Raw genomic sequence first — 25,983 nt, forward strand, 5'->3', positions numbered from 1 at the left:
GCGTGGGAGGGCTGGTTTGCTGAAGGCAACCGTTTGAATAGTTCCTGTTTCATGGTTCGTGTTTGCTCTCTTTGCTCTCTTTGCTCTGTTTATGTTTTTATGTTAATAAATTTGGCAGGCTTAGTTCCAGCCTCTTGCCTTCTTGTAAAAGGGGTTGTCCCTGCCTTATCTGCAGGGCTGGTAGCAGGCTGGTACAGAACAGTGCATAGTAAGAAAAAGCAATGTCTTAAGTTGACAACCTACTATTTTTAAATGACAACTGGTAAGTTTGATAAGATTTGCCATTCACAAATTCTCACTCCAAATCACCCTATCTCCAAGTTTTCCACAAAAACAAAAGCAGGACATAGTGAAGACTTCTTTCTTTATATGAATTCATTCACCCTTCTGTGGAAAGCTGCAAAATGTACATGTAAATTGGCCCTGCAGGAACATGCTTAAGAAACAGTCAGTGGGCATGTCTATGGAGATTCTCAGTCATCCAGGTCATGGTTGTCCCAAAGGTGCTTTTTCAGGAGGCAACTGGATTTTCTTGTTTTTCTTTGAAGATATTTCGCTTCTCATCCAAGAAGCTTCTTCAGCTCTGACCGGATGGGAATCCTTCCATTCCCCACCATCTGGTCAGAGCTGAAAAAGCTTCTTGGATGAGAAGTGAAATGTCTTCAAAGAAAAACAAGAAAGTCCAGTTGCCTCCTGAAAAAGCACCTTTGGGACAGTTAGTGGGCATCTAAAGGGGAGTCTGAAATAAAGTACAGGCTCCCACAGACCGGGGTGTATTTTAACCATTGGCAAATGGGAGACACAAAACGAGAACGGGGTTGGGGGGGAAGAGAGAGATTGCATCAATCACAGAGCCAATTCTTCCTCTTCGGATGTTGCCATTCCCCTTTCTGCCAGCCCCGGCGGCCTCTTCTCTTTCACGACGCTCCGTCTGCTGTCTCTCCCCGCCACGGAGCGTCTTTCCCAGAGCTTCCTTAGGAAGGCGGGCCACGCGTGAAAAGAGCCGCTGGCCTGGGAACCGAGCGGGCGGAGCCGCGGCTGCAGCCGGAGTACTGACGGGGCGGCACCGGCGAAGAAGCACCCGGAAGGGAAGCGTGCCAGGCTCCCAAGCGCGGCAGGTGAGAGTCGGGAGAGGAGACCCGGGAGGGCTAAGCGGAAACAGGGGGATTGCTAAGCAGGGAGGGCAGGTCCGCAGCTGGCAAGTAGGCGCGAGCGGACAGGAAGGAGGTGGCTGGGAGGATCTGGTGGGAAGGATGCAGTTTAGGTTGAAGCGAGCCAGAAACTGGAGAAGCGTAGCGAGGGATGGGATGCAGGGTAATTCCCCCATGGCGGGCAAAAGTGAGAAGATGCAGGGTAGGATTAAGCTAGCGCTCGCCCTCGCCTCTTCCCCGCCTAAAGCTGCTTTTTAATATCGAGGCTGATGCATCTGCATTTGAAATCTTCCTTGAAGAACACGTCCCTGAGGATATGCAGAGTGCCATTCGTTCAGGTTAAGCAGCTGGATCGCCTTCCCCTTGGGGACTGGGATGGAATTTGCTGCCTGGAGGAGAGCTTTGCTTCCTCTTGAACTCGGCTTTGCTAGTCGGTGGGATTCTGTGGTCAAATAATGAATGAAAGTGTCTGTTCCCGGAGCGTGCACAGAGTGCTTACTGCCTCGGTTTGCCAATAGGAGCGGGTTGTGCGTAATAACTGAGGCGTGAAGCTTCACAAAGCTTGGAGTTGGTGTTTTTTTGTTTGTTTGTTTGTTTGTTTTAATCCTAATCCCTAAATATAGAAATTAAACGCGAAAATTTGCAGAACTAGAGAAGCACCATATATTAATGGCAGGAAGTGGCTCAGGCAGGAGCGAAGGGATTAAGAAACAATAGCTTTGGGGAGAAGCAGCAGGACGCACGACTATTCCTATTCCGAAAGGTGAATTACAGTGCAGTAGGCGTGGTAAAAATCAATAGGTAAAAATGTGTATAGATCAATGTATAGATCTATGATACCCGAAACATCTGACCAAATGTATGCATGTGTCCACAACTCCTGCCATACAGATTCAGTCATTTGCTCACTTACATACAAGCAAATGTTGCTTGTGTGTAAGCAAGTTTTTATAGTATGGAGTACCACTTTGGAATTAAATGGGAATAAAATGGTAAGATTTTCAATGTATTGCCAAAGGAACAGAAAAATAAAAAGGTAGGTTAACCTTATTATTAAATAAAAAATATTGTGACTTTTCTGTGTAAATGAATGTTGATCGTTCATTATGGTACATTCAAAGAACAGAGTAAGAGGCAGAAATAGCCCTCATTATTAATAAATAATTTGAAGCAAGAGACATAGAATAATGCAAAGAAAGATTATCCTACCAGTACAGAAAATTGCACAAAACATATACACAAAGGGCAAACGTTCTTAAAAATTACACTATTTTTTCAAATATATTGTATTTATATTTTAAAATTACATGTGGCTGCTGACAGTTCCTGTATGTACTTTGAATTAATTTCTATTTTGAACCAAGCTTGTAAGTTTATTTTTATTTGATATATTTTTTTTATATGCCACCTATCTCAGTAACCTGCTACAAAACTTTCTGCTGACAGAGAGAGTAGCATACATGCAAATTTGCTGTATTAATAAGAGCTACATACCCAGATGTATTTGTTTAAACATCACTGAAAATTTTTCTACTGTTACAATAGAGAACAAGAAAGGTCTAAATCAAATGCTACTTCCTGTGTGTACTTAATATCTATTAATCATCTAAGAATTAGTACTGTAATGCAAAACTCAATGAATCCCAGAATTTCCATAATTCCTAGATTCTCATCCCTTTATCCTTCCATTATATATGATCCTGTTATGGTAGTCATGATGGAGGCTAACAGACATGTCATTCATTGTATAATTGTTCTTCTAAAAGCTTTGGAGTTTAGGGGACATAACATTGCATTTGTAATTCTGTCACTTTTCCCCACATTTGCATTTTCTCTTATTAGAAAAACAACCATATCAGTGAAAAAGATAGAACAGTTCTCTTTGATTAATAGTGCTAGTAAATGTACAACTATTTTAAAATGTATTCTGATATTACTTTTACTACACTGTTTACATACTAGCCTTACAACATCCTATTTTAATTTTCCATTTAAAAGATGTTTCAGTTCAATCGCTGTTAAAAAATTATTCAGGAAAAACTGCATTTTTAAATTGGAGCTTTCTCTTCTTGTCCCTGAAAAAATATGAGAGAAAAATGTGAACTTGTCAGATAAAGAGAGTTGTCGTGGCACAATTACTCAGATAAAACAAACTCACTTTATAGAAAATCAGTAGAAAAACTGAATATTTTATATAGTGTATTTAAGGAATCTGGAGTCATAAGTGCAAAATATTAATATTGCCCTTTTCGCTATCCTTTCAATTGGAAAAGACTATGAAAATTATTTAATGACAATTTACATGCCTCAGCTGGGAAATCTTTGAACAGTATCACTATTCTTTATGGTGAACCTGGTTAACTGGCAAAGTTGCCCTCCTTGGAATGTTTCAGTCTTTTGTACAAATATTTTAAAAGATAAAATACTACTCAGATATCACTGTTCTTTGTTGAATCATTATTGAAAGAAAGTTTTTCAGTAGTGTAACTTGATTTTTTTTAATGCAAAGAAGTTCTTTTTTTTATATGGGACGCAGTGGCTCAGTGGGTTAGGACACTGAGCTTGTCGATCAGAAGGTCGGCAGTTTGGCGGATCAAATCCCGAGTGCTGCGTAACAGAGTGAGCGCCTGATACTCGTCCCAGCTTCTGCCCACCTAGCAGTTCGAAAGCACGTAAAAATGCAAGTAGAAAAATAGGGACCACTCCGGTGGGAAGGTAACAGTGTTCCGTGCGCCTTTGGCGTCTAGTCATGCCGGCCACATGACCACGGAGACGTCCTCGGACAAGCGCTGGCTCTTCGGCTTTGAAACGGAGATGAGCACCGGCCCCTAGAGTCGGAAACGACTAGCACGCATGTGCGGGGGAACCTTTACCTTTTACCTAATAACAAAGAACAACGTTAGCAGATAGACAGAATAAACAGAAGGTGATTCATTAGGTTAATATCCTGGAATTAAGGTGCATTATCAAAAGTTGAACTAGGAACTGTATATCTGCTGTTTTCTATACTTGAAAACCATATCAACTTTTCCTGTATCTTTAAAGTAACAACTGTGAATCAAATTGCACCACATCTGATTTAGATAAGTGAGTTTGAGATGCTGTCAGCTCCCATTTGCAAATCTCTAATATTTTGGCACTTTTCTATCTTTTCTTTGCCACAAAAGCTAGGACAAAAGAACTGAAGAGAGCTTCTGAATAGAAAAGATAGGATCTATCTCTCTGAAATTATGTTCTATCTTTGCATTGTAAGTTTGTATATGTGCTTATTTAAATAATTTCTTTCGATCAGGGGTCTTCAAACTTGGCCTTTTTATGACTTGTGGACTTCACTCCCAGAATTTCTCAGGCAAGCACACTGGGTGAGGAATTCTGGGATTTGGAAGTCCACAAGTCATAAAAGGGCCAGGTTTGAAGACCCCTGCTTCAGATATTACTAATCTTAGACTATTAAATGTTGCATCATAGAAACATCAATATAATGGAGTAAAGTGATTTGGAAACAAGCAGAACAAGAAAGGTGAGCTTATTTTTTCATCCATCTGTGTTTGTAAATTTCCCAAGGCAGCTGACAATACAGGTAGTCCTCAACTTATGACCACAATTGAGCCCAACATTTTTGTTGCTAAGCAAGACAGCTAAGTGAGTTGCGCCCCATTTTAGAACCTTTTTGCCACAGATGGCACTTCTGAGGCAGCTGCCTGCTTTATGATGGTTTCTTCCCCAGGTTGCACGTGGAGGTTTCCTCTTGAAACCTAGGGAAGATGGCCTCATGCCAGGCTGGGCATGCTTCATCAGGCTGGGGTTGCAGCTGTGTGTTTGGGCTGGACCCAGCTGGCCTGGGCTTGTGACTTGGGTTCTTGCAGGCCCAGAGTTTCAGAATGCTGAGAAGTCCCTGTGGTCCATCCTGACAAACTGGGCTGTGGCAGCTGTGGCTTCATACTGTGCTGAGGCTCAGGTTTTTTGCAGCCCCAGAACCATGGTGCACCAAGAAATCCCTGAGACACAGTGTAACTATCAGCCCCAGAGCTGTGCAGTTGCTTGCTGACTCGCAAGAGAGGGTGCAAGCCAGCCAAAAAGGCAGAAATGGTGGGAAATAGGCAAGAGAGGACTTGGAGGCAATGCCTTATCTTACCGAAACCCAGACTTAAGAGGGATCAAACCCAGAATAGGTTGGATTGGGGTGAGTCCTCAGCTAACAACCATGGAATTCACTTAATGATGGCAATGGGCAGTGCTGCGATTGCTGATGCTAAGCAGTGCAGCCATGTGACGTTGCATGTAACATGTGAAATTTTCGTCCCAATTATGGTAGTAGGTTGAGGACTATCCATGGTGTGTAGGCCTGGTAATCCCTGATAGTATTCACTAGATCTAATTCTGTTTTGCTTCTGAACTTACATAAACCCAGGAATGTACTCACCAGGAAGTAGCAAAAAATATACCAAAGGAGAATTCCAAAGGCAAGAATTTTATAACACATTGGGCATTATTATAGAGGCTTTTTGGTTCTTGTCAAACAGGAAGAAGCAAATCTCCACTGACTTCAAAGGACAGTAGGATCATTCTGTTTTAATAAAATCCAAGTTGTTGGAAATTGACAGAGTTGGACCTCTTATGCAATTATGGGAGTGTTTTAAGAAGAATCTCAAATTTAATTTGTCAGTTGTAATCTGCGAAAGAGCTAGAAGAATCCAGTAATTATATTTATATTATATTTCATAGCCTGCTTCCATACACTTTTAGTAACATTTGCATTATATTTTTCTAACAAGCTCTTGAAGCAGGGGTGTCAAACTCAATTTCATTGAGGGCCGCATCAGCATTGCGGTTGCCCTCAGGGGGCCGGGTGGGTGTGGCCAGGGTGGGCGTGGCTAGAGTGCGTATGGCCTACTGGGTGGGCGTGGCCAGCTCTACATCGTTCGCATCAAGGGTGCCTATGGGGGCCTGGGCAGGAGTGGGACAGATCTGAGTGTCTCTGGGCCAGGGCCAAAGCAGTGGGGGCCGTTCCCTCACTGTTTCCAGGATGGCTTCGCGGGCCACATGAAACCACTTCGCGGGCCGAATATATGTTTAATATATTTCTGAAACAATGTTGAGTATTATATTTGTTGCAAAGTATTTATTAGTCACTGAAGCAGTAGGCGTGAGCCTAAATGGACTCCGGAAGATGGTAGAGGACAGGAAGGCCTGGAGGAACGTTGTCCATAGGGTCGTGATGGGTCAGACACGACTTCGCAACTAACAACAACATTTATTAGAGCAACAGTCTTTTATGCTAGAACACCAAGACTCCAATAAGGCTACTGAAATGACATGGTTCTGTGTTTAATATTTAATATTAAGTGCTTTGTGAAATGAGATCTTGTGCTGAAGTTCATCAATATTAGGTTGCTTAGCTAGAGGAAACAATCAAAACCTGTTATCATTGTATGAGGTAGCATAATGGGTGATTTATTGTTCCTGTAGAAAATGTAGATTATTGTTGCATAAGTGCTGACACGTCATTTGGCTTTACTACTATACTAGAGGCTACACTGCACTGAAAGCATTTTTCTTTTTACTTTATATGAGCTGTGTGAAAGTTGTCATTTGGACCTATTTAACTTTGGAACTACTGCTTATACTGAAAAATGAACATGTTTCAGAAGCTTCAAGTTTGATGTTTACTGAAGAAGAATATCGGCATGAAAAAATGGGTCTGGCAAGTTGTGACTGTACAAATGAGGTTTTCATTTTGTTTTGAACTTGTACAGCAACAGATACCAGTTGATATACTTTATAAACCTTAACCACAAGACTGAATACTGTTCTCATATCTGTTTGGGAATCATGGAAATTCAGAAAGAGAAGTTTGTTCTTGAAGTTAGTATATCTGTATGCATTTTAAAATTTTGTAGTAGTCTGTATTATTTATTAGGAAAACTTTATTAAGAAAATTTTGATAGTTACACTGAATATTGGTAAAATGTAAAATGGTTGGGATCCTGAGATGTGCTGTTTAGTATGCCAAAAGAGTTTGACATTTTTCAGGCACTTTTTTTGCCTTTTTCATTGACTAGTAGATCTCAGTATTGTGTTATATGTTGCTTTTAGAAATATCAGTTTTAAATGTGTATTTGAAGAGGAAGTAGGTGTGTTAGAAATCTTAGCACTGGATATTCAATCAATTTTACAGATTTTGTCTTGTGTTCATTAGTATAGAGTTGATAGCCCACGTGGTAACGTCAGATAGGAAAAATAGCATGAGATAGTGAATATTTTTATCATTGTAAATTGCCATTATACTGAACTTGTTCATTGTATGTCTACTTTCTGTAGAATCAGTTGTGTTGCTTTGAATATACAGTAATTAGGTAAATTCAGGTTCAGAACCTAAATCTATATAAACATGTCTTTGGTTTAGAATTTGTGGATAGACTTCTTAATGTTTATTTTAATGAACTGAAAATAGTTATTTGATATCTCAGGACAAAAGTGGTAAAACTTGTATTCAGGATAAACAACCATTCATCTTGTTAAAATAAGTTGACTACGTTAGGGTCAGTACTTCATAACACTTGAATAACTGAAATATTAAATTCTTACTGGCTTATATTTTAATGTTTTTACTAATCTCCAAATTGAACTAAAATGTTGTGGACATATGAACATTATAAAGAAGGATTCTAACAATGTACAGTAGTGCCTATGTATTTATACATTACCTAAATACACATTTAGGCAAAAAAAACCTCAATAGAGATAGTGGCAAAGTTCCCAAACCATATTCTGCTTGACTTATGCCTCAAATTCACAATGTCTTAGAAGATCATTTTTATAATTCCTGTATCTTCCTATGTTCTTAATCCTAAAAATAATCTTGATATCCTTTTAGTACTTTAGTACTTTAGTATCCTTTGTTAATTTAAAATATGCACATGCAAACAAATTTCCAGTAAAATGGTTGCTATTCCTTTTTTGTTTAGTTTTATTCAGATGAACAGTTTACCTCATAATTCTACCAAGCACTTATTTTTCAGATGATTTTTAATCTAGGCTGGGTTTATGCAAGTTTTCACATACTCAGAAATTGTGTAAAACAGAGTAAAGAAAGTAAAGAAATGGAAATCCTCTCATCTATTCTTCCCTCAGTATATAAGATGAGAGTAGATTCTAATTATTCCCGAGTACAAAAACTGTATGATTTTAGTCCCAGATACAATGAAAAGCTATATAGTTCTATCCTTCCCTCAACTGATAACAATTTCTGGTATAGGTCTCCATCTGCCCAATACAAATACAGATTTTCAGAATGTTACAACTACAATTAGATCTATTTTTTGAAATGACATTGAGATTTCCATCTGTTCGACATTTCTTTTGTCAAACACATTTAAAATTGAATTGTTTGACTCTTAATTCAGGACAAGTAAGAGCTTTTTATAGAGTAAAAGTGTCTTTTGTGAATTGTTTTAAAAGAACTTGGCTTTCGTTTAGGCTTATTTATTATCTTTCTGCCCCAGTAAAACTGTTTAAAGCTACAAGAAAAATAGAACAATTACTGTATTAAAATCTGATAAAACAGTCACTCTAACGTCTTTAGTCCCTCTGAGACTAAAACACCTTGGCTAAAGAAGAAAGTCTGGTTTTCCTTTTCTGAAAACAGAAAACGAAAAAAAAATCTTATTAAAATTCCTAAGGAAATATATTGCATAGCTTGGGGCAAGCAAAAGGAAGGGCCTTTTCTCGTATGCCTAATAAATGGTGTTTGGAAAGTCCTTATATATTTAAGAGAATGTCTCCTGCTGTCCTTCTTGGATGGGTTCTTATTAAGTTAGGCCCCAGCAATTTTGGATTTGAAAGTTAGAACAACATCTTAAATTGTACTTCAGAAAAAAGTTAGCTATTCTCAGGTCTATCAATATGGGCACAGTCTGGTCAATTAGCAGCCTGAATACAGGATTTTAAAATATGTCCTGCAATGGAGCTAATTATAGCTGTTGCCCTGTAGCCATGCAACTCCATTGGCTCCAGAAGACTTGGAATGGATGCATTAACATGATGGAGCAAGTGCATTCCTTGCCTCTATGACTACCTGGGAATCCATAAACAGATAGAGATCTGAAAGTACTATGCACGTTCTCTTTCAGGGGAAATGTGGCCCCATCCATAATGCCCAGAACTTCCGACTGATCAACAATACTTTGGGCTTAGTTCGTTTCCTTACAGCTAGTCCATTACCGAATATAGGCAGCAGTCCTGCTGAATCTTATTTCCTTAAGAGTTAGATGCAGTAGACTCAAGATTTCTTCCAGCAGTGTCATGCAGCAATTTGGGACAAGATGGAAGGGTGTGGGATATCACTGGCTTAGACTTGAACAGTGATCTATCAGTATCAGAGACATGCAGTATATAGAACCAACGTGGGCATGATGTTTTAAAATCTGCATTAGCATCTCCCTGTTGATTGTTCAAAGAAGCCACAGCTTTTACACAGCTCAGGAAAATGTCTGAATTAGGGAGGCATTCAGGAGAGGACGTGACCCTCTTTTTTTTTTTAATCCCATTTATATCCCGCCCTTCTCCGAAGACTCAGGGCGGCTTACAATCTAAGAAGCACAAATCAATGTGCTTAGCAATAGCCTTCATTCTATGTATATGCCTGCTTATTAGGGCTTTCGGGGGGGCCCAAGCGGCATTATTACAAAGTCAGCTTATTGCCCCCAACAATCTGGGCCCTCATTTTACCTACCTTTTGCCATGTTTTTCCTCCTATTTATTCAAATGTGTATTTTTTTTCTGAGCCTGTGAGACTAACTACCTTTTGCTTTATATATATGGAGTTTCCATTTGGATCTTAGTGCTTGGAGTCTGATCTTAACTGGAAACCAAAATATTTACCCTAGTGCAGGGGTAGGCAACCTCGGCTCTTTTATGACTCATGGACTTCAACTCCCAGAATTCCTGAGTCAGCTCTGCTGACTCAGGAATTCTGGGAGTTGAAGTCCATGAGTCATAAAAGAGCCGAGGTTGCCTACCCCTGCCCTAGTGGCTACAAGGGGTGGGCGAAACAAACATAGGTGTCTTCTTGATAGATGGGTGGTTATACAAATTTGTTTAATAAATGCATAAATAAATAAAAACTGAAATCTTCAATAGTTTCCCTCAGCACCTCTAGAGCCACCTTCAAAAATGTGTTCCTTCTTTCCTGAAGTGAAACCGGTTAGTTTAGATTCTGTGCTATTTAGCAAACACCAGATACATTTAGCTAGAGTAAACAAAAGTTCAGAGAGCACAAATGATTTTGCTGATAATTTCTTCAAAGGGTGGATTTTTTTTTCTTTTTCCTGTTTCGTTACCAGAAGTTTTTTTCCTGCTTGCTTTTCCACCTTAACCAGGTCAGAGGGAGATAATGACATTTTAGGTAAGCATTATAGGTTTTGATTTCTTTTCCTGAGCAAATAGTACTGACAGGACTAGTAACAAAGATCTTTTCCCAGTGCAACAAGTGGTCGTGTTTTAGTAAGTTATCCTCACCCTTAAATAAACAATATATATAATAGATAATATAATATAATATAATATAATATAATATAATATAATATAATATAATATAATATAATATAATATAATATAATATAATAAATATAATAAATATAATATAATATAATATAATATAATATAATATAATAAATATAATATAATATAATATAATATAATATAATATAATATAATATAATAATATAATATAATATAATATAATATAATATAATATAATATAATATAATATAATTAATATAATATAATATAATATAATCCTAACTTTATCATGGAACATGTTTCAGTTCTCTTCTGTGACTTAATCCCAAATCATGCAAAAGCCACAGACAGACAATACTTTTATTACAGCTAACAGAAATGTCACAAAAATGTGAAGATTTTGAATGTTCTGGAACTTTTCAACAAGATAGCGAATACTGAAAAACTGGGACTGTGAAAGAGGAAAAGTAGGCTGAAGTTTGATGTAGCAATGGGGGTCTGCCTTAAAAAAACTGCCACCTAGTAGTAGACTAGCACACGTTTCAATGATCTGAAATTTAAGGGAAAGAGGAAGCACCCAATAATAAATTAATCTATAAGGAACGGCATAATTCAAACCATTCCATCCCAAATATCTCAGTAACTGCGAGCACACAGGCACACATACAATATCACCCACACAAAGGAATGCAGAATTCTTTATTCTAAAATAGCAGCAGCACACTGATTTCAGTCTGTGACATCATCTCAACTTATGACAGATTTTGTTCTCAAGGTTTTTTCATGTTGTACCAAATGTCAATCTACTCTATTGACACTATGTTTCTTATGAGCGATACAGGAGGGAGCAATGTTCATATTTTGACTAAGTTTTTAAAAAGGCAAAGCTCTTTTTTAGCTTTGAGAATTGATACAAAGTTGGTTTCTTAAAGCACTTGATTCTACAGATCTAGCAAGAAACCTACTCAGCATTCAAGACATTCCAGAGCTGATTTTTTTAAAATATAAAGAATAGTGTAATTCAAATTAATGTAAACCAAATAAATTAATTAATAAAACTGTAAGAATGCCACATTGCCTGATTGTCCTTCCAAATGTGGCCCTTCAGCCTTCCCATCTTATATGCTGGCCCTGCTTTCGACAGGGAATATATCAGGTGACAAAGAAATCTCTACCATTAATTCTCTCTCTTCCTCTCTCTCTCCTATCTTTCTTCTTCAGGAAGGTGATTGTCAAGCTATGTCTACCAATTTAAAATACCTTTCTTTGAGCATATTAGTCTTTCAGACAACTAGTTTGGTGTTGACTATGCGTTATTCTCGGACACTGAAAGAAGAAGGACCTCGCTATTTGTCTTCAACTGCAGTAGTCATTGCTGAACTTTTGAAAATTACGGCTTGCATTTTGTTGGTTTACAAAGACAGCAGTAAGTATCTCAGTATTATCTCAGTATTATATTATAAGGAGTTAATAAGACCCCTTCCCAGGAGTAAATCAAATGCATTCGCCAAATAAGTATATTTCTTAAAGAAACATACAAAGAGGACTTGGAAATTGTAGTTTGCTCTTTAAAAGATTTAGATAGCTAACATAAACTTAAGCTACCTAAACTTGTAAATATTTACAGGAGGGGTACATGGGAGTTGGAGAGTAATTACCAGAAAGGGAAATTCAAATGTGATTCATCAGTGCCTTGAATGATATATAGTAATCAGTTGTTTTCTAGGAATTCATACTATAGGTAGTCCCCGACTTAACAACCTTTTGCTTAATAACATTAAGCATTACACACACACACACACACACACACACACACACACACACACACACAGAGCGATGATATGATTGCAGCTCAGGCATCTGGCAACCAGCTTGCATTTATAACCTGTTTCAGTGTCCCGCAGTCACATGATCACAAATTCTGACGGTTTCTGCCAAACGCCATTGGGGAAAGTGAATTTGCACTTAAACTGCATGACTCAACTCACAATCTCAGTGAATCAACTTATGACTTCAGTAAAAACGGTTGTAAAATCAGATCTGGTCACATGGTGACTCGACTTAGCTACCGTAATGAATTATGATCAAAATTCCAGTTCCAGTTGTAGTCATAAGTTGAGGACTACCAGTACGCTCTGTAGGTTACACTGTGATGGTAGAACTTAGCCATAGAAACACAAGCCCACTTACTAGATTTTGGTATAGCTGTGTCCGCCCATGTTCATTATTTGAGAAAATAAAAATAGTGACACAAAAGGGAGGAGTCTAGGTGCTTCACACATTTAAAATATGCCAGTGCCCAGTCGCTTAGAAATTGCATGTTCCACACAAAAGCATTAAAATGCTTGGCTACAAAAGGTTTAAAACTGATAGGTTTCCTTTTAACCAAAAATATATAATGCATTTTCTCTTTGCATAGAGTGCAGCTTGCGAACTCTGAACAGAGTGTTACATGACGAAATTCTTAACAAACCAATGGAAACACTTAAACTTGCTATTCCTTCCGGGATTTACACTCTACAGAATAACCTGCTCTATGTTGCTTTATCAAATCTAGATGCAGCCACTTATCAGGTACTTTATTTTGATAGTGTCTTATTGTTAAAACTCAGGAATCAAATTATGGGCTATTTTATTTTTTTCTTTTACCTTTTTAGGTCACATATCAGCTGAAAATCCTCACAACTGCATTATTTTCCGTGTCGATGCTCAGTAAGAAATTAGGTGTATATCAATGGCTTTCATTAGTGATTCTGATGGCTGGTGTTGCATTTGTACAGGTAAATACTGTTATGAATATGTTGGTAGGGAAAATCTTAATTTGTTTTGGTAACGGAAACTTGGTTAATGTCTCATAACTCTTATACTGCATTCAAATAGGATTTGGCTCCCCTCTAGCATACAAGCTATAATGAAAAAGAGTTATTTTCACAAAGTTAGATTATCTGAATACTACTATCCTATCTTCCTTCTGTGGGGTATTTGTTTTGCAGACTAAACTTATAGATATTAATTTTCTGGTCTGCACTATCTTGGAAGACTTCTCCTGAAGAGAATCTAGTTTTTCACTTGTTTTTAGACTGTGATGTGCAGAACTGAACATAGTATTGTAAATGTAGAATGAGATAGTTATTTTCAATCTTCTGTTAGTAAACCCCTAAATAAATTTGCTTTTTAGAAGTTTTCAAATATACTACTGCCAAGCCAGATTTTCCTATCCTGTTCTTCTTGTGCCTTTCTTTTTTGATTCTCCAAAATAGGACTTTACATGTTAAATCTGTTTGTTAATGTTATACACCACCTATACCTGAGGTGTGAAGGTACCTCCTCTGTACCTAGTATTACCTTAGATCTACCATTTAAATGTTTATTTAGTAAGTCTAAATAATAAAATATACAAATTTACAATATAAATTTATTGTTATCACTAGTTGAATAAGATTATAAAGCAGATTGTTAATTCTTAAAATTCTATTGCATATTATTTTGAATTGACCTAAGAAGAATATTGCTTCAGCTTGGTTTTTATATTCAAAATTCAACAGATTTCTTTTCTTGGTACAGTTTCTTTCAGTATACAGTGACTAGTCGCTTGCATAGATTAATCACATGTTTGAATGAATCGCCATCAACTGATGTGTCTGACTTGACCGAAGCTGTGAAATTTGTATGTGAACTGGTTCTAAAGGAGACCATTATATGAAATGTTATTAGTGTGTTGCTGCGTTTTTTCACGTCTTTCTTGTTAATTTTATTCAGTAATTTAAATAAATTTTATTTCTTTTAGTGGCCATCAGATTTGCAGACAGCAACAGCTAAAGAACTTTCAGCAGGATCACAGCTTGTGGGTTTGGGGGCAGTACTTATAGCCTGCTTTTCTAGTGGATTTGCTGGAGTATATTTTGAAAAAATTTTGAAGGAAACAAAACAATCAGTATGGATTAGAAATATTCAGCTCGGTAAGTCTTACTTTAAAAACGTGCAAAAGAGAGATTCAGATATGCATCAGACTGTACTTAAGAGTACTTCAACCTGCTAAGTGTAGAGAAATGGTTATAAAAGCTGTGCTCTGTTTGATATTAACTTTTAGCAAATAGGAACTCTTATTACTTACATCCTGTTCTGAATATTCATTACCTGAGTCAGTTTTTGTTTGATTTCTGCTAATATTGACTGGATGATAAAGGCAATGGCTAGGATCCAAATTATAGTGCAATTAGTACCGTGATACAAAGAAAGAATTTTTTTTTAAAAAAAGTTGTCTCGTTCTTGCTATATGACAAACTCCTTTTTGAAACTTCAAATATATTTTTATATTTGGTATGGTGGGGGTTCTGTTATCAAAGCAAAAGTGTTATATGTCTCCCTTCACACAATTGTAGATTATGTGTTACATAAGAACCAATTAAACTAAATGTTGCCATCTTTCTATAGCCATTATCACAGGCATCTGCAACAAACCAAGATTACATCAAAATTACATGCATGTAGTGATGTCATGATGCGTAATCCACCCTTACGTACTTGTGTCCTGTCATCTGATGCAAGTATGTAAGTCAGTTTTTGGGTCATGATGCATGTTTTGTCACCTGCTCACCCTGCGAACCCAGTGGCACCCTTTTTTTTAAGAACCAAAAAAATGAAAATATGAATATCAACAAATGTATATTTAAGAATGCTTTAATTCAAAGACATTTTTGTTTGTCTAGAAATCTAGGATTTAAAAAAATCATAGCAGTATTTTTAACTAAAGAACAAATGAATATTTTCTCCCAAAAAATGGATATAGGAATATAGACTACTGTTTTTAAAGAGAAAAGGCCTAAATAAGTACTAAGTACCTGCATTTTACATACTGTATGCCTATATAAAACGTACTATGATCCAAAGAGTGCCTATTAAAAAAAGTAGCTCTCATAACTCCTCTTAAGTCATAAAGTGAATTTAAAATTGCAGTTGAGTGTGTTTATATTGTGAAAGTCCTAAATTAACTGTATTCATCTTTATTAAATTTGCTAATTGCCTCTGTTAAAATGTACAATGTAGTGCTCAGTATTTTAATACATAATTCAGAGTTCTAATATGGATCACAACCCAAAGAGCAACAATAAAATGTAATAACAGAAATGATGCAATTTAAAAGTACAGAAAAGTAGGGTACAGGTTCGTCCTGGGCTGACAAACACAACTGGGGCCCGAATTTTGGTTGCTAAGTGATGTGGTCATTAAATGAGCCATCACGTGACCAAACCTGATTATGCTATCATTATTTTACTGTGAGAGATGAATCACGTGCTCCTTAAGTGAATCATGCATTCATTAAGCAAATGTAGCTTCCCCGATTGACGTTGCTTGTCAGAAGCCTGCTAAAAAGATTGTAAATGACGGTCATGTGACTGCAAGGTACTGCAATCACTACAAATGTGCCAGTGGCCTAGTTCCCGAATTGAACTGATGTGAGCTTGATTGTAAGTCACTTTTTATGAGGCCACTGTAGCTTTAAACTACCATTAAACGGTCATACGTTGAGGGCTACCTGTATCATTTTTAATATATAGGCCAGGGGTGTCAAACTCAATTTCATTGAGGGCCGCATCAGCATTGCAGTTGCCCTCAGGGGGCCGGGTGGGTATGGCCAGGGTGGGCGTAGCCTATTGGGTGGGCATGGCTAGAGTGCAAATGGCCTACTGGGTGGGCGTGGCCAGCTCTACATCATTCGCATCAAGGGTGCCTCTGGGGGCCTGGGCAGGAGTGGGACAGATCTGAGGGTCTCTGGCAGAAGGAGGGTCTCTGGCCCAGGGCCAAGGCAGTGGGGGCCGTTCCCTCACTGTTTCCAGGATGGCTTCGCGGGCCGCATGAAACCACTTCGCGGGTCGGATCTGGCCCCTGGGCCTTGTGTTTGACATGTCTGATATAGGCAGTCCTCATATTTTTGATATATTATACAGGTAGACCACAAGTTACTACAGCAGTTGGGATCAGAATTCCCATCAGTAAGTGTGATGTCGCACGACCACATTGCTTAGAGATGCAGTCCCTGCAGACCCCTGTTGTCGTTAAGTAAGACCCTTCTCACAACTTCCTGCTGGCTTCCAACAACCAAAGTCAGTGGGGAAGCCAGCAGGAAATTGCAAGTGCCAGCTGGCTGACAAACAGGCTGCAGGTAGGCACGTGGCTGCTGCTGGATAGAAAAGGGGGCGCACTGATGCGGCATGGGATGAACTCAGCGAAGCTCAGGGATGGTCCATGGGTGGTGGGGGAGGTGCCGTGCCAGCACAGCAAGGCTCAGGAAGGGGGGCACGATGGTGAGGAAGTCCTGGCGCAAGCGCAGCAGGGCTTGAAGTGGTTGCTGCCAGCTGGGGGAGAGTGTGCAAGGTGCATGAGTGGCAGTTAAGCATAGTGCAAGCTCAGCAAGATTTTGAGAGAATGCATGAAGGTGTGTTTGAGTGGTGGGAAAGGTACAGCACAATTGTTAAAGGGGGTTGGAGGAGGGTGCAAGGGTGGGAGAGATTATCTGAACGATTTGTAACCTGGATTCTTCATTGATTTTGCTTGTGGGGAGTCAAAGGTTGCAAATCACAATCAAAGTGACAGTGCAACCATTGTAAGTGCGAGCCAGTTGCCAAGTACCCATATCGCCATCACTTGACCGCAGGGATCCTGAGAAGGGTGGCCTTTAAAGGACTGGTTGTAGCTTCAACAGTCGCAGGACAAGTGGTCATTACCTGAGGACTACCTGTAATAATAAGATGGGCTGATAGAACTTCCCGAAAGAAAGCCTAACTCACTTGGGATGGGGTTAACTTGGTTTCTATAAAATTTCATTTCATGTAGATGCGAAATCAAAGAGTTCTCCAGTAGACCTTAAACATGAGGAGGTTAATATTACTACTGTAACAGTACTTACGGTATTTAAAAATTATAAGCAGCCCTTTCCTGCCCCACAGTGGTTGACAGATGCAACTGCAAGTAATAGTGGTTTATGCACATTTTTGCTCCGATAAGCTGTACCTAAAAGTGATTCCCAAGTAATTAAGATAACCATTTAAAAATGCAAAGTATTGCAGTAAAATAGAAAACCTAGTTTTAGAACTGTAATGGTTTTTAAAAGAAACAGCTTCTAAGTCCAGCAGATAATCAGCATGTCTGAGTGAGTAAGTAAGTATTCAAAACTTAAGCATATATCTCTTTCTCACACATGCTGGATACAAGCCGTTTAGGTCTTTTACATGTGTAATAGAGGCCTTCAACTGACTCCTCGTAACACAACAAATAGCATGTATGAGGTGCTGCATTGAAATCATCAGTTTTTACAATCAAAAGTTAGGGTGTCATTGCCATTCTTTGATATCTTCTGATATACTGCATAAAATAGTGAGTAATATTTAAATATACTAGGAGAGGTTTCCACTTGCATCTGAATTATTGGAGTACATAATCCAAATTGTTAATGGGTACCATAAAAGAACAATCGGAATTTCTTTTCTGTTCAACTCACCATGGCTCAATATTTGTCTTGACTTTCAGGATTTTTTGGTAGTATATTTGGATTGATGGGCGTATTCATTTATGATGGAGAACTTGTATCAAAGAATGGATTTTTTCAAGGTTATAACAAGCTTACTTGGATAGTTGTAGTTCTTCAGGTAATACATCCAATCTTACATTTTATCAATTGGGCTTATGTTATATACCAATACTGAAATTACCATTGTGAGTTACGCATTGAGACATATGCTTGATTTGTTCAATTAATACTTAAAAAAAATCAATCTATTCAACAAGGCAAGGGAAAACATACTGACATGGCTTGGGGAATTTTTTCAACTCCTTAACCACAGTTCCTAGGTCACAAAATGAGGCACAGAAGGTCTTAAATAAGGGAGCATGCAGAGTCTGTTAATCAGCACTTGTCATAGGATCTGTCTGTTTTTTTAATGTAATGAAGTAATCTGTTGTGTGATTCTGTGTTTTGTCTTACCCTCGCAAATGTCTCCATGTGTTAATATGTTTGTATATATGCATTGGGAAGCATAGAGCAGGCTGCACATGTTCCACTCTAAGTCATGTGACCAGAGGCGGGGCTTAGAATAGAGCTGTCAATATCGTAGCATTTTGAGTAATTGACCAACTGCCTCTCCTAAAATACCTGAGATATATATATTTTTTACTGAAATATTTTTCTCCATTTTCAAACCCAGTCTTTTTTTTTTTTGCTAGTTTCTCCCACCATACCAAAATTGAACTTGTTCTGTTCAGTTTTTGGAAGTTTATCCCAAGGACAAAGTTTCAATATTCCACTGGGGTGGAAAGAATAAAAAATTGTCCCACTTAATCAGACACATTAATTTTTAATGAATTGTTTTATTATAAGTACTTCCAAGGTAAGTCCCCTGTCCCTCACCACTAATTATGAATGCCAATTATTTGAAAAATGACTTTCTCTTTCTTGATAACCAGAAATTGAATTGACAGGAAATGTTTAAGTTTCCCTCATTTAGTTAGAGGATAAGACTTAAGAATAAGGACAGTTTAACACTTTTATTGTTAATTAAGAATTAATAAAATGCTCAGTATGGAAGCAACTTCTAACCAAAAGAAGAGAGTAAGAATTGTAGATCTAATGGAGACTTTAAAACTTGCAAAATTTAGTTTTATTCCATGATACAATACTATTAATTTTAATATGTATCACTTTAGTTTAGCATAAATCATCCAGAATCAACTATATATTTAAATTAATAAAAAAATATTAATTGGTAGAGGACAGGAAGGCCTGGAAGAATGTTGTCCATGGGGTCGCAATGAGTCGGACATGACTTCTCAACTAACAACAACAAATAATATTAAAATTGGGAAATTGTTTTACATTAAACATTGCAGGTAGTCCTCACTATTTATTTAGCAACCATTCACAAAGTTATGACAGTGGTAAAAAAATAAACTTTGGGGCTCATTTACAATTGTATTTAAGACTCATTTAAGTCTGTATTTTCAGACTGCCAGCACAGTTTCATTGCTTTTCATGTGTAAAAGAGCAAACAGTTATTCTTTTGAAATCTCTCTTCAATCTCTCTACTCTGGGGGTGTGGAAGGCAAATAAAAGTAAGCGATTTCTGTAGGCAATCTATCCCCCATCCCACAAGGCAGAGAGATTTGCCCTCTTACACATTGAGAGCAGAGTGATAGTGTTGGCAACTGGAAAGGGTCTCGCTTCAGAGCAGAGAGATTGGAGACAAAAGGATTTTAAGAGAGTAACTGTATACCTATAGTGCACCCATGGCTCCCAGCCCCAGGTTATGGCATGATTGTATTGCTGTCAATGTGTACAAGACAGTAATCAGGCACTGTAGCATAGCAAAGAATGAGGCAGTGTTACGAGGCAAACAAAAGTTAGTCTTGTCCCAGCTGGAGAACACATTTGCAGTGACATGATTTCCCCAATTAGCAACTGCTTTGCTGAGTGATGGAGATCACTCAATTAGGGTCATTAAGTGAAGACTAGCTGCAATATAGTACTTATAAAAATCATGGCTTTCCAGATTCATTTAGAAAGACAGAGTATAGCATGTAACTTAGAAATAAAGTAATAACTTTCCCTTCAGAATTTCTTTGCTAAATATGCATAGCAAGCTTTATCTGTTTAACCATTAAGTTTAATAAAGTGATTACTACATTTTCAATGTTTTGTCAGGCACTTGGCGGCCTTGTTATAGCAGCTGTTATAAAATATGCAGACAATATTTTAAAAGGATTTGCAACATCGTTATCCATTATATTGTCAACATTAATATCATACTTCTGGCTTCAAGATTTTGTCCCCACAAGGTAAGTTGTATTTTTAAGTTTGTCTTTAAAAACACAAATGCCTTGTACAAGTATAAATGAAATATAAGTTAAACCAAATTTAAATGCTTTGGTGAGTTTGTAAACTAAATATTTTGCACCATAATGGAGAAACTATCCTTTGTGGAGCAATATTGCACATGTCAACTCAAACATAAATCAGTTCAGCTCAATGAGGTGGATTTATTGAAATAATGGTATATAAGGAAAGCAGTTTAATATGCATGTTTTTCTTTCTACTTTCACCCACAAACTTTAGTAACTGTATTTTGCTGCCAGATTTTGATGGTATAACATGGGGGCAGGATGGTTATCTGGAAAATGTCTTGAAAGAAAAATACAATATGTGGGTTGCCCACTTTTGTCTACAAAATATTGGGCTAAATCAGTTGTTTTGGAATAAGGCAGCTTTTTAAGTAAGTGTGGCTGAATAGAAATTAATTTGGAAGACCTCAAAACATGGTTTTATCAACTGGCCTGGGAGCTTATAATAGAGCTAAGTGTCCTAGATGGTTACATGATGCTTGACTAAATGCGCTCTCTCTGTATTTTTTTCACCATTTTATTGTTACCTTTTAATTCATTCCAGTTGTAGTTTTAATTTTTTATTGTGTATGTCGCCCAGAGTCATTATGCAAGATGGGCAGCTGTATAAATGAGATAGATATGAGAGAGAGAGAGAGAGAGAGAGAGAGAGAGAGAGAGAGAGAGAGAGAGAGAGAGAGAGAGCTATGAGAGAGAGAGGGGGGGGGGTATAGACAGAACAATACCCATGTTATGAATGTACAAAACATCAAAACATGTATTCTAAATATTTATTCTCTTCCTTTTTTTCTTTAGTGTGTTTTTTCTTGGAGCTGTTCTGGTAATAGTTGCTACTTTCTTATATAGTTATGATCCAAAGCCAACAGGAAATCCTATTAAAGCATAACAGACTTTTCCATGTCACAGTATTTTGCCAATATTGTGGAAAAAGGACTTCTAAATACTGTTGGAGGATTATCAGGCACTGAAAGAGTTTATACTGTGTCAGAAGAATGATGTTTAATAATTAAATTTGTAAAACCACTTCTGTAAAAGAAGGGAAGTCCAGAGCAAAACTTGAATGTGTTGCTTCTAGAACCTGGGACTAGAAGTGCTTCCAACTTGAACTCTGAGGTTAAATCAGAATGATGTACTATTATCAACAGCTGCAGAAATGTCCTATGCATTCTTCTTGCAAGAGCACCTGGCAACATCTGTTAAATCATACCTCTTTTGCAAGTTATTTCATCTTTTCTAATTTTATAGGAATGCAGATCTACATACTGTACACACACAGACATACACATACACAGAAACAAATTAGAAATCAAAGAGATGTAAAGTTTTGTCCTACAGTAGTTTTTTTTCATACTGATGTCCTCTGGGTGTGTTGGGAGTTTGGATTTTATAACCTAGCAAACAATAAATTCACCAGGCTGGCTGGAAATTTATGGAATCAAAGTATAATATATCTCGAGGAAGAATTGTTTTGGAAAGAAGGTTTGATGATGATGTTTCTGATAAGTATTCTTGTTCAAAACCAATGAAGTATCACTGAATCATTGTTTGTAGATTTATAATATTTTATATAGAAAATAATTAATTCGCTGAAACTGATGTTGTAAAATGTACTGATGCAAATGTCTCATTGTAATTGTTGGTGAATTCTCCAAGAAGAAGAATTTAATATTTTCATTTGGAAGCTTTGTATGTATGAATGCCACAAATTATATTGCTGCACCATTCTCAGTTTTTAAAATGAGACCCTCACCAATTAGAAGCAGCATAGCTACAGTACCTAGTACTTGTTCTACATTAGATGAATAACATTGTGCATTGCCATAACTGATAATGAATATGTGTCTGTTTGTTTAGAGAACAATTTCTTTACTTAATAAGAACATTCTTACAATTTATGGACCGTACATTTCATTGCTGAATATCTTAATTTGAAAATATTTTTAAAATGTATTTTTAAAAGTAGCCATATAACTCTATAAAAGTATTAAGAGTTCCTTTTGGAGCCACAGTAGTATATTAATGTGTATATTATGTACTATAATATAGAGCTTTAAAAAAAATCTGGAAAACTTATTTAACTGAAGCGGCTCTGTCCAGCCTTGAAATCCCATTGTTAGAATACATGCTAATTGTATTAACCATTAAATGAAGAATGTTAATGTGCAATAAATATTAGGCATGAATTGTAAGCAGAAATGGCCATAAAGCCCAGTGGAACACTCTCTACTCTTCATTGAACATAGAACGTGAAATATCTTCTAAGCTTCGGTCCAGGTAATTGCTTATGATGCAGAAGAGCTTCATTGGCAGTGGGGCAATTCTTTATGAACTGAAAGGGCTGTAGTCACACCCATAGAGATCATACCCAGACTATTTTGGAATGTTGAAATATTTAAATATATTCAGAGAACATGAGATAGTGATAAGCTCTGCGAAAGCAGTTTCTATACATTTGCTTGACTAATGGTAGTACATCATTGAAATCCTCATGGAAATTGCTGCTGAGAAATTATGATTGTAATCATGGAAGTCATACTGGCACTTTGTCATCCTCCATGCAGATGTCTGGAACAGCTGAGCTGCATTGTAGGTGGAACTCTTTTTATTTTTAACACATTGTAGACCAGTCTGTCCTAAATGCTTATAAATTATATCACAATAAAATAACATCTACCCTGCGTCTCCCTCTGACCCATATGCATCTATGGTTCTTCTGAAACTTAAAACTCATAGAAAACATAATTGCGCAATTAGACTAGGAATTTTATATTTTTTCTGGAACTTAAGTTACACTAGAGGGGTTGTTTATGAATGAAGAGGAATTAAAGTAGAGGTTCGTAACTCTTGCATTAGTTACATTTGGGATTATTCATTCACAATATGTCACGATTGTTTTGTTATGATAATGGAAGAAAGACTATCCTGGGAGAAAGGCTTACTCCTTTGCAAAATGATTCCAGTATTTTAAATCTAAAAAAATTAAAGATGAAGCAAGGTGCCTGGTGTGTAGTAAGATAAAGGTTTGTACATGTATAGATACTTGTAAGAACTACATAGGGTCCCTCAGAGTTTAACTGATAATTGTATGTGTGGGTGGTGGGTGGATGGATGGGTAGATGACAATTCCACACTATATTTCTGTCAATGGAAGCAATTTGGAATGGAAGAAGGTGGATTCACTTTCCTTATCCATAGTCCGAACTGCATCTTTAAAAGCCTTTGGAACTTAAAAAGTTCCAAAGGTTCCCCAAAAGTGGATTTTGAGGTCAAAGGTCAACTAGAAGAGTGAGAGGATATAGTACCATTCTGCTAGCATATATTTTTTTCTAATATAGAAATGATAAAAATGCGGCACAATTGCTGTCTGAACTAAATGAACAAATTTACAAATGAGATACTCTTATAACAATAGCTCCACTAGCAATGGTTAAGTGGTATGAGTAATTTATTATTCGAACGGTACTGTTTAAAAAGAAATGTTTAAAATGGCAAGGAACTGTAAAATTATTCTAATGGCAGATAAAGTTTCAATTATATATAACAGAGTAGAAAAATGCTATGCAATTTTGAAGGATGTGTAAGTCAGTTTTTCTTATGGATTAATTAAATCCATGATTAGTGGGGGGTTTTAATGTTATCTGAAAACAAAAAAATAAGTTTCTCAAACTGCAAGAAAAAAATATCTTAGTTAAGTACAAATTCCAAATATTAATGCCTAATGAGCTGTGGGAGGACAATGGCCTTAAAGAATAATGTACACTTTGTATCAATAAACTGTTTAAATTGTTTGTCTTCTGTCTCCAAATAATTATAATTGGTTAAGACACCAGACTAGAAATCTGGAGACCATGAAAGCCAGGGTGACTTTGGGCCAGTCGCTCTCAGTCCAACTCATCTCGGGGTTATTGATGTGCGGAAAATGGGAGGAAGAGGGAGGAGTATTGGGTTTCTTCACCACCTTGTACATTAACAAGGATAAGAGAAATGTAAATGTAAAAAATTCTTACATTTCTATAGGAGCAACATCCCTATTTTTTGGCATTCCATACCAACATTGATATAGCCCTTGTGTAAGAAGTAACTCCATCATTAGGCTGTCTTACTTTTTTGTGTATAAGTACCTGGTACCAAGAAATATCAGTCTCGCCATATTGGCAGTAAGGTAGTGTAACCGATAATTAAATACATGCCCATCAAATGTAAAAGTCTGATGCCATCTCACAGCAGCCAATTTCGGATGTCCTCAATATTCAATCACTGCCTTATTAGATCAGTCTGTAAATTCTACAATCAATCTACAAAACAGTCAAGCCATTATTTAAAAACTGATCAAAACAAGTCACTAGTAACAAATGGCATTGCCCTGCTTGGGTTCACATAATTATGTGCTAATTCATATATTTATAAAAACTCTATTATTGTATCTGAAATCAGTCCTAGAAATGAATATGCAAGCATACAACTGACAGCAGTTTCATAATATGAATATAGGTATGGTTTCTAATTAACATGAGACATTATGTCAATATGAATGGAGAAGAGCAACAAGACTAAATAATAGCCAATTATTTAATTATTCTGTCATGTACATCAATATCAAATCTTGAGATGTGTAGGTTTAGGCTAACAATTAAAGCGTTCCTTACTGAACAAGTTGTTGGATTCATTTTTTAATGGTAGCAGTCAGAAGAAGAAGAAGAAGAAGAAGAAGAAGAAGAAGAAGAAGAAGAAGAAGAAGAAGAAGAAGAAGAAGAAGAAGAAGAAGAAGAAGAAGAAGAAGAAGTTGGAAGGGACCTTGGAGGTCATCTAGTCCAACCCCCTGCTCAGGCAGGAAACCCTATACCATTTCAGGCAAATGGCTGTCCAGTCTCTTCTTAAAAACCTCCAGTGTTGGAGCATTCACCACCTCTAGAGGCAGGTTGTTCCACTGGTTAATTGTTCTAACTGTCAGGAAGTTTCTCCTTAGTTCTAGGTTGCTTCTCTCCTAGTCGTTTCCATCCATTGCTTCTTGTCCTGCTTTCAGGTGCTTTGGAGAATAGCTTGACTCCCTCTTCTTTGTGGCAGCCTTATTACTTGTCATAATGGGGGCATTGCCTACTATAAATTCAAAGTTCCACCAGTTCCCAGCAAGGCTAGCATCCACTAACCTAAAGGAATATGGAATCGTAACTGTTGCCTGAAGATTTAGCTTGGGAAGCCAAGAAAAAAAACAAACGGAACATCAAACATATCCACTCAGAGTTCTCAAGACACAAATGATTAGACTCAAATTAGCTCTCTGGAGATGTCTCAAAAATAATAGGAAAGGTGGAACAATCAAGCTGAAGTATCAAGTTAGGGACAGATTATCATGGAGAAAATTTACATGGTCGCAAGAGTCAATAATGACTTCATGGCAAATCACCAATCAAATGTAAAA

At 37.2% G+C, this 25,983-nt stretch overlaps 1 protein-coding gene across 5 annotated transcripts; it reads left to right on the forward strand.

Annotated features, from left to right (window-relative positions):
- The first annotated feature begins 1,081 nt into the window (after positions 1-1,081).
- Positions 1,082-23,246, forward strand: SLC35A3 (solute carrier family 35 member A3). 5 transcript variants are annotated; one of them, XM_081324619.1, is made up of 9 exons: positions 1,573-1,914; positions 6,726-7,016; positions 11,895-12,099; positions 13,093-13,247; positions 13,331-13,453; positions 14,461-14,632; positions 18,201-18,319; positions 20,368-20,501; positions 21,360-23,246. In XM_081324619.1, the coding sequence occupies exons 2-9, from the start codon at positions 6,984-6,986 to the stop codon at positions 21,448-21,450; spliced, it is 1,032 nt and encodes a 343-aa protein (XP_081180745.1). In that variant the 5' UTR covers positions 1,573-1,914; positions 6,726-6,983; the 3' UTR covers positions 21,451-23,246. The 5 variants fall into 5 exon arrangements, 4 of the variants coding, with proteins under 4 accessions (XP_081180747.1, XP_081180744.1, XP_081180745.1 ...); XM_081324620.1 differs by lacking the exon at positions 1,573-1,914 and adding an exon at positions 4,075-4,399; XM_081324621.1 differs by lacking the exons at positions 1,573-1,914; positions 6,726-7,016 and adding an exon at positions 1,082-1,118.
- The last annotated feature ends 2,737 nt before the right edge of the window (positions 23,247-25,983 follow it).

Source organism: Vipera berus, assembly GCF_964194415.1.
Source record: "Vipera berus genome assembly, chromosome: 3".
NCBI lineage: Eukaryota > Metazoa > Chordata > Lepidosauria > Squamata > Viperidae > Vipera > Vipera berus.

Coding starts and splice junctions, on each gene's coding strand:
- SLC35A3 (XM_081324618.1), top strand. CDS start 1,421: ATGCATCTGCATTTGAAATCTTCCTTGAAGAACACGTCCCTGAGGATA. Junction 1,490..11,894: donor GCAGAGTGCCATTCGTTCAG/GTTAAGCAGCTG, acceptor TTTCTTCTTCAG/GAAGGTGATTGTCAAGCTAT. Junction 18,320..20,367: donor GGATAGTTGTAGTTCTTCAG/GTAATACATCCA, acceptor ATGTTTTGTCAG/GCACTTGGCGGCCTTGTTAT.